We start from the raw sequence: 8,792 nt of genomic DNA, 5'->3' as shown, positions 1-8,792 counted from the left end.
AAGAGGGCCTGTTGTGAATGGGCTGACTAAAAGCAAACGGTGGTGATGGTCAGATTACTGGTGTTTGTGTTTCCGTGTGTCTGCATGTATGCACATGTGTGGAATGTTTACATGAGGCAGGCTACATTCCTATAGTCATAGTGTATTGGTACAGCTGTGATAAAGTGCTTGTATCATTTAGTAAGTAAAAATATAAAAACAACTGAAAACATTGCCTTTATGAGGAAAAGTCCTGCACTCACAATGCTACAAAAGTATTAACAGCTAGTATCAAATCTAAAATGAAACAACAAAGAAGTCCATGATGACTGATAAACATTATCAGATTGTTACTGATACATTTAGTGGAAATAGCCTTCACAGTTTGACGTGGAGCTATTTTAGTGAGGCTATTTTATAAACATACACTTAGCTTTAATGCAGTGGCTGCCAATCTGAGGCCCAAGCCCATTCACATGGTCCCAAGGGAGTCATGAAATGAAAAAGGAAAAAATCCAGTTTGACAGATTCATAGTGATTTTTATAATGAAAAAGGAAAAAATCCAGTTTGACCAATTCATAGTGATTTTTATTTTTTTATTTTTCCAGTGATTCAACATTTAGAGTGGCTAAGTCTGCAGTTGACAGCTCAGGAGATACCAGAAAAAAAATGTAGCATAGTTCATCTAGCTAGAAAAAGAGAAATTAAGATGTAACTTAAGATGTGTTTTTCTGTAACACTGGAACATCATGTGTTGAGCATGCAGAGTTGGCAAGCAGGGGGGGGGGGAGCTGAAACCATTAGCTAAAAATGGATAATGGTTAATCAGACAGCTTATAAGTAGGCTAATGAATAAAAAACTGACATACACCACTGTACTGTAGATAGCTAACAATCACTGGATAAACAGTTAAAATTGTTAACTAAGTAATGGGCAAATGGTTTAAAGTAATGGTAAAAAATAATGGCTAATAGTGTCAAATAGCCTGGAAACTCTAGGTCAAATGAATGGATGAACAGTTAAAGTAATTTTGTAATGGATAAATAACTGAACGTGTTAAATAGGTCTAGCTAAAAGTAATTTGTTCAAGTAGATAACTGTGGTATAATAGTAAGTACAGATAATAGTAGCTGTCATAAATATTATGAAGTACAAGTATAAACTGGCATAAAGCATGGAGGCGCTGAAGTAAAGTACAAGAACCTCAGAAGTGTCCCTCAGTGCAGTATTTGAATGTACGTCCATAATTACTTTCCACCACTGACAATGTGTGTGTGTGTGTTTTGTCTATATTGGAAACAAAGCAAGAAAGGAAATAAGAGACAGTCTCCGAACAGTGTCTGTGTGGTTTACGTCAGGTCTGCTGACACCTCAATGTAGGCTTAGTGCTTCGTGGTATGTCAAGGGGCAGTGCAGCCCACAAGCCTACGTGCAGATCAGAGTGCCACCAAAAATGCCATGTCTCCACCCTACCGTGTCTGACTGTCTGATTAAAGCCCTGGCAGCAGCGGGCCAGTTCCCGCTTTGATTTAGTATCAGTAAGAGCCAGTACAAAGCTCTATTTGCACAGGGGCCCCTAGGTAAATATGTAGGCCTGCTATCAATACTCTGACTTTTTACCTGACACACAGCTATTGAGGACAGCATCATCATCATCATGTGAGGGGTTGATTTTAAAAACCGTCTGGATGCATTTACAGGGGGATCCAGGGCTTCTGGGCTGGGCACCTATTTTCCCTACATACCTCTTTAAGAATTTGTCATAGGTTTAGTATAAGGAATCTGTTTAGTTTCCCAAGTGTTACTTTCTCATTGTTTGCAGTTTTCCAATCCTGCATGTGTATGTGTGTAAAAAAGAAATTTTTTTTTTGCAAAATGAACATATTTTTTTCTTATATTTTTCCTGACCTTATTAAAACTCTAAATGTAGAAAAATATTAAAGTGGAAAGCCTTTTATTTATTTCACAGGTATATATTCATCTTATTTGGAATATATTCCATGAAACATCAGTTTAAGATCAGTTAAAAATCATGTTTACAGTAAAAGTAACTGTCATAAAATTTGAGTTATGAAGTATCAATCTGGAAATCAATTTCAAAACTAGGTTTTTAAGGTTAACGAGGGGTTCCGGGTCATACATAATGTTGGGTTCATTCAATGACTGTGTAATGTCATGCTTTCTGGGGGGGGGGGGGATATTTTTTTTGACGTGCACCACAACGACGCCCTGTGGCCACAGAGGGAATTACCACAGTGCGACTTCAAATGCGGTGATCACGTGTTGCCAGCCGGCGTCGCTGTTGAGCACCGCTCTGACTGCACAGACGGCAGAAGTCAACCAAAGTATTTCTGCTACAGCTGATGCGGTCGCCATCTTTGTCTCGAAATTAAACAACATCAGTAGGTCGCGTTGGCATTTGGATGTACTGGTGTTGTTTAGAAGAAGCCGAAAGCACTTTCCTCGCCTCGGAGCCGATCTTTTCAACAGAAGATGGCAGCTGCTTTAGTCACCTGAGCCACGGTGTCAGTCGGTAAGAAAGCGTCGAGCAGCAGTCGTCAGGTGGTGCTGCACTGCTTGTAAACGGGTTGTTGTGTGCACGAGCGGGATGCCATGACAACGGGCGACTGTCATTAGCGCACCGTGAAGCCTTTCAGCTATTTAACCTAGATAACCGCGTGCTTTTATGTGAATAACAAACGGCACATAGGGATGTGCTATTTAAACCATGCACCGATAACAACAATAACGCAGCCTGAATGTGGTTAAACGCACAGACGACGGGCTAGCCAAGCTGGTCGGTAACGTTATGTGTTCACCTAGTTAGCAAAGAGCCGCTTGTGTCCTCGGAGTCTGCTCATTGCTTTCTGTTCTGACTTAACCCGAACCTGTTTCAGAGATGGGGGTCCTTTGCGGATTTCCTCACCGGGAGGGAGCGGAGGTTTGAAGGCAGCGGGGAGGGCCTCTGCCTGCTCCTCGCCAGCCCAGAAGAGAGGAGAGGCGGCTGCGGAGGCAAATCAACCACCAGAACCTGCCGACAGAGGCTCGCCTGTCGAAGGTCAGATAACCACTCATGACTGTCAATGCTGGTGCACACACGACTGTGAAGATAAGGGCTCAGTGTAACATTGACATATTGTGTGTGTGTGTGTGTGTGTGTGTGTGTGTGTAACAGCTGGGTCTTTAACCCGTGTAAAATTTAGTTTTGCTTATCCAAATGCAATTATATGAGGAAAACTAAAAGCTAGAAACCCTAGGGCTTTTGGCCCAACTGGTCCATGATTCTCATAGTGGCTCTCTGACCACTGCAGTGTGTAAGCGCTACCTGCAGTCCTGTCAGTGTGAAGTCAGGAGACCGCTTCATTCCCACCCGGGCTGGGAGCAACTGGAGCATCAACTTCCACTATGCCAATGTGAGCAGCTTAGTAGTTTCTCTCTTTAGTCACCTGTTCTCTTTGTCATACTGTGTCACACAAGCACACACAGCTTCATTATCAGTACCAGGATTACAGTTAAAGGTCCTCTCCCGTCCTCTGCAGGAGAACTGTCGCTCTCCCAGTCAGAACCATAAATCAAAGGATGCCACTTCTGATTCAAGCAAAGGTCAGAAATCCTCAGAGGGCAGTTTCTTGTCAAGTTGAATGCATTTTTATTTTTTTATTATTCTCAGTCATATTTCTCCACCATCCTTGTTTCCATTACCACTCTCACTGCTCGCAGATGCTGTGGCGTATGCTGCCCTGCTGAGGAATGAGTTACTGGGGGCAGGGATAGAAACTGTACCAGACCCTCACACAGACGACCGGCGACATGCAGTCCTCTCCCAAGGCCCCCACAGCCTTTTTAGGGTAAGAGTCTGTTCACTTCCAAAGTAACTTGTTTCCAGGTAGCTCTGAGACACCGCTGAAATGAACATCATTATGAGGGAATGGTATCAAAGTAGTAATGATAGTAACACAGAATAATAGTACATATGAATGGATTCAGTTAGAGGTGGGCTCTGAAAGATCTAATGTGAAAGATTTTGTGTGTCTGTCCCTCTTAAACCTTCTGACACATAAGATTCAGTGCTATATGAAGTTGCCATTGGCTTCAGGCTGCAGTTTAATTTCGATTCCACTCAGAATCCATGGGCTTTTATATTGCATCTGTTTTGGATGAGTAAATAAAAAAAAAAACATCAGCATGTCTTTAATTAAAATGTTATTTAACATTTATTCAAAAATTGCACATGTCAACACAAAGCTACATAATGAAATTCATTAACAGAAGCAGTTCATGTAGTGCTTTCATTTGGTAGAGTAACAAGTGTGCAAAATCTCTAATGGTATTTTTTACAAGCAGCGAGAAGAATAATTAAGTGACTAAAAGAAAACAACAGATTGACAGTATAAGAGAAAATGTGGCAGAAGTAAGAAAACTAGAAACACTGCCCTCAGTTCACCTCGGTGATCAACAGAGTCGGACTGATTCTTCTTCATGTGTTCATTCTCCGCAGTACACTGTTCACGCTAAGAGAGTGCCTTTTGATAGCGATAATGAAATCTCACCATACTCCCTTTCTCCACTTAGTAATAAGAGGTATGGTATATCTCATTTACTGCAGCTGAACAGACACAAAGTTCAAGCTTTGCTGTTGGATTCTGGTGAGTGAACTTCACCTCTCGTTGTTTTCTGTAGTCATAAGCTGCTGCGCTCCCCTCGTAAACCAGCCCGCAAGATCTCCAAGATCCCTTTCAAAGTGCTGGACGCTCCAGAACTGCAGGATGACTTCTACCTCAACCTGGTAGACTGGTCAGCGGGCAACCTGCTCAGTGTGGGCCTGGGAGCCTGCGTCTACCTGTGGAGTGCCTGCACCAGCCAGGTCAGAGCAGAGCCTTTTACAGTTTGTGTTACTGTGACGTTCACCTAGTTACTGGGTGAAGCTTTGCAGGGAAGGAAAATAGTTTGTATCTGATCTATGACTCACTTATAATGAAAATGTCTTTCGTATACTGAACCTGTAGAAATGGTAAATGTACGTGCTTTGTGTCTTAACAGGTGACGAGGTTATGTGACCTTTCAGTGGATGGAGACTCCGTTACTTCAGTTTGTTGGAATGAGAGGGTGGGCTGCCACAGTTGGATTATGCTGCTGATGTAGCATGAGAGAAAGTTAACTGTTTGTAGAATCAAAATAATAAGGAAATAACTGCTCCTGTAGTTTGAGTGACTTTGGCTCTGCTCCTCCCAGGGGAGTCTCGTTGCTGTTGGAACCCACAAGGGTTACGTTCAGATCTGGGACGCAGCAGGAGGGAGGAAGCTAACCAGTCTGGAGGGTCACTCAGCCCGTGTAGGTCAGTTGTGGGTCATGTAGAACCACACACTGCTGGTTAAAGTATGTTTTTGTCTACAAAAGGAAAAACAGGAGAGTGTCCTAACATCTTAAAAAAAAAACAAACATTAGTTTTGCACTTTATCATGATATTTGTTACTCAGTGACCCTAAATTCCATTATCTGCTGCATATGTTGTACCACCGAGCATGTGTCATGTAAGAAATATCAGACAGGTGTTTGATAGCCGCAATGAAATATGAAGACCCTCCTCTCCTATTCTTTGTGCCCAAGGTGCCCTGGCATGGAACGGGGAGCAGCTGTCATCGGGAAGCCGGGACAGAGTGATCCTCCAGCGGGACGTCAGAACCCTCCCTTCTGCTGAGAGGAGGCTGCAAGGTCACAGGCAAGAAGTGTGCGGGCTCAAATGGTCTCCTGACCACCAGCACCTCGCATCTGGAGGCAACGACAACAAGGTGAGTGAATCTAAAACTTGACTTTAAATGTTATGTCACTGACGTTTAGGTCTTCAATGATAGCACCCTGACAATAAAAGTGAGCAAACTCAAGCTTCAAGATCCTGTTCTTTGTCTCTTCCTGGCCAGCTGTTGGTGTGGAACAGTTCCAGTCTGCTCCCAGTGCAGCAGTACAGCGACCACCTGGCAGCAGTGAAGGCCATCGCTTGGTCCCCCCACCAACACGGGCTGCTGGCGTCAGGGGGCGGCACTGCCGACCGCTGCTTACGCTTTTGGAACACACTGACGGGGCAGGCATTGCAGAGCACAGACACTGGCTCCCAGGTCTGCAACCTGGCGTGGTCCAAACATGCCAACGAACTGGTGAGGAAGCACCTGCACCACCCTGGAGATGCAGCTCCTTTATGCAGATAATGGCTAGATCTAAGACAGTTTCAGTGTCACTGAGTGGTAAATGTAGCTAAAGATAATGATGATATAACAATCATAAAAATGTAATTTAATAATTGTTAAAAATAAATCTTATTAATCCATTAATGTAGGGGTTTTCAACTGATGGTGAGCCAGGGACCACTGCTGTGGCTACAACGCAGCCTGAGGACCACTGCCTTTTCACACTTTTATATATTTGCATGAATTTCATTATTCACAAACTATAATTAACACACGGGAAGGTGTATAAATGAATAAAATAAATTGTAATTCCCATAGGGAAATTACAATAGTCTTGGACCACCTGCATTACCTTCTCAGTCCACCACGGGGCTGTGGACCACTGATTGAAAACCCCTGCATTAATGGAATACATTCACACAAAATGTAATCCCATGTTCAGGTAAAAGCCAGCTCCCCGCTAAAATGTTGTTATTACTGTAAGGCTGCATAATGTCAAAATGCATTTCATCATCAGAAAACCAATAGCACACTGTTAATGTAGAGATGTTAGGACATGTCTAGTAACTGTAACGTTTTTATTACATTTTGTATAAAGGCATTTTATTGCTTTTTGTCCAATTAATATACACAGTTTCCACCTATTCATTACTTACTTAGTCATAAAATATCTCTGCAGCGGCAGGCAACAGTATGTGAAGCGTACAGTATGATGTTCACTCTGATTCAGCTGTATGGTGGGTCCACTTCCTGTGTGTAGGTGGAAATGGACTAACATTAGAAGCATCTTTTAATATAACGCAACACTATGGACCTCCAGGCTCAGTAGCAATGTGTTCAGCATTTGTAGTTATTTGCGCTTCCTGTCTCTAAAGGTGAGCACTCATGGCTACTCTCAGAACCAGATCCTGGTGTGGAAGTACCCTTCGCTAACACAAGTGGCCAAGTTGACAGGACACTCCTACAGAGTCTTGTATCTGGTAATATGCAACTGGAACCACAACTCATTTCTGCTTTTAGTTTCTGAAAGGAATAGAAAGCATACGCACATGTCCAGTGGTTTCATGCCACAGCCACTTTGACTGTCAACAGAGGATTAGCTGTTTTGATCACTGAATAATAATTTTAGTCATATTTTAAGTAAAAATACCAAAGATCTGTTGGCTCCAGCTTCTCAGATGCGAGAATTTGATACTTTGTCATGCATGACAGTAAACTGAAATTGTTTGACTTTATATATAGAGAAACAACGGTGAAATTAATTGGTGGATGACTAAATAATGTGTGTAACCATTAGTGGCAGCCATATTTCATACTGCACATTTATCCAGTGGTTGAATAAGCATTCACATGCTTTACTCAAGTATAAGTATAAAAACTATATAAAAAGATTTTTGTTAAAAGTAAAGCTCCTGCATTTAAAGTCCTACTTTAGTACTAAATACTTTTCAAATGTGAAAGTACTCATGATCTGGACTTTGTGTTATTGATTGCATTAATTAAAGGCACTATTTGAATGTTTCCAGTAATGTACAGCTTTTCTATCCATTTTCCCCAATATCCATGGACCAGAATCAGCTTCACCCTTTCACCAGTGTCTCTGTTTCTCCTTCGTCTTCAGGCCGTGTCCCCAGATGGGGAGGCAATCGTTACAGGAGCTGGGGACGAGACACTACGTTTCTGGAACGTCTTCAGTAAAACACGCTGCACAAAGGTACTGTGGATTTAAGCTAACAGAACCAAATTACCCGGTTTATGCAGGTCTGAACCATTTGGTTGTTGATGTAATGGATGATGTATCAAACGCTGTTGAAGTTGAGCTGAGAATTTTCCAATTTGAAACTCTCTGAAAACACCGAGGCCTATTTGTGTCAATACAGTAACAGTTTAAAAGTTGATTTCACCCTTATTTTTTTGTTTACAATACCTCTATATGTAATTTTGAGCTCTGAAATTACAGACCTTGAAAATATCCTAAAATTCAACAGATAAATATGAGCTCAATAAAACATTTACTTTTTTTGTTTTCTTCAGGAATCAAAGTCAGTGCTGAACCTTTTCACAAGAATACGATAGTGAACATCCTGGGCCAGGACTGGTTCAGGGAAAGACTAATGTGCTGTGGTTGAACTACACAGTCACCCAGTAACACACACAGACTGGCTCTTACACCCTTCTCAACTCAGAGCCACCCTCACTGACCATCACTGCTTCACAAGTCAGCTTTTCCTACGGCGGGTGCAGCACCAGCTTCCAACAGCCGCCATCCCTCACAGTGACGCCTCTGATTGAACAAGAAAAATAATCAGTCTGTTGTCACGACATGTCTGCTTTAAAAAAGTTGATCTTGTTTTTTCTGTTGTTCAAGTGGTTCAATTGTTTTCTTATATATTAGCAGAAGTATAGACACACGCAAGAGTTCAAGGCTATATCATGTAATGATGTCTCATTTTTAAAGGCTCTCCTTTGTAACAGAGAGAACTGGTCTGGCTCAGGTGTGTGTGTGTGTGTGTGTTTGTGTATGGGGGGGGTCTATATTTTGATTATGTGAATATGATCTACAGCAGTATACAACAGGAGAAAAACAATAAATAAGTAAAAACACATACACAGTTGCTCAAGCTCCTAC

The 8,792-nt window shown here is 42.0% G+C and overlaps 1 protein-coding gene across 1 annotated transcript; it reads left to right on the top strand.

Annotated features, from left to right (window-relative positions):
* Positions 1-2,973: 2,973 nt before the first annotated feature.
* On the top strand, positions 2,974-8,719 carry fzr1b (fizzy/cell division cycle 20 related 1b; the record flags this gene model as incomplete). Its single annotated transcript, XM_020618377.1, has 13 exons — positions 2,974-3,039; positions 3,293-3,394; positions 3,521-3,584; positions 3,702-3,829; positions 4,480-4,562; positions 4,662-4,845; positions 5,022-5,087; positions 5,214-5,316; positions 5,589-5,770; positions 5,900-6,133; positions 7,039-7,143; positions 7,785-7,877; positions 8,198-8,719. Coding segments are annotated over 13 exons (1,452 nt in total), but the record flags the coding sequence as incomplete, so codon positions are not given.
* Between the last annotated feature and the right edge of the window lie 73 nt (positions 8,720-8,792).

Source organism: Monopterus albus, unplaced genomic scaffold, assembly GCF_001952655.1.
Source record: "Monopterus albus unplaced genomic scaffold, M_albus_1.0 scaffold204.1, whole genome shotgun sequence".
Lineage (NCBI taxonomy): Eukaryota > Metazoa > Chordata > Actinopteri > Synbranchiformes > Synbranchidae > Monopterus > Monopterus albus.
Note: the sequence above shows the minus strand (reverse complement) of the source record. Positions and strands in the feature narration are given on the sequence as shown.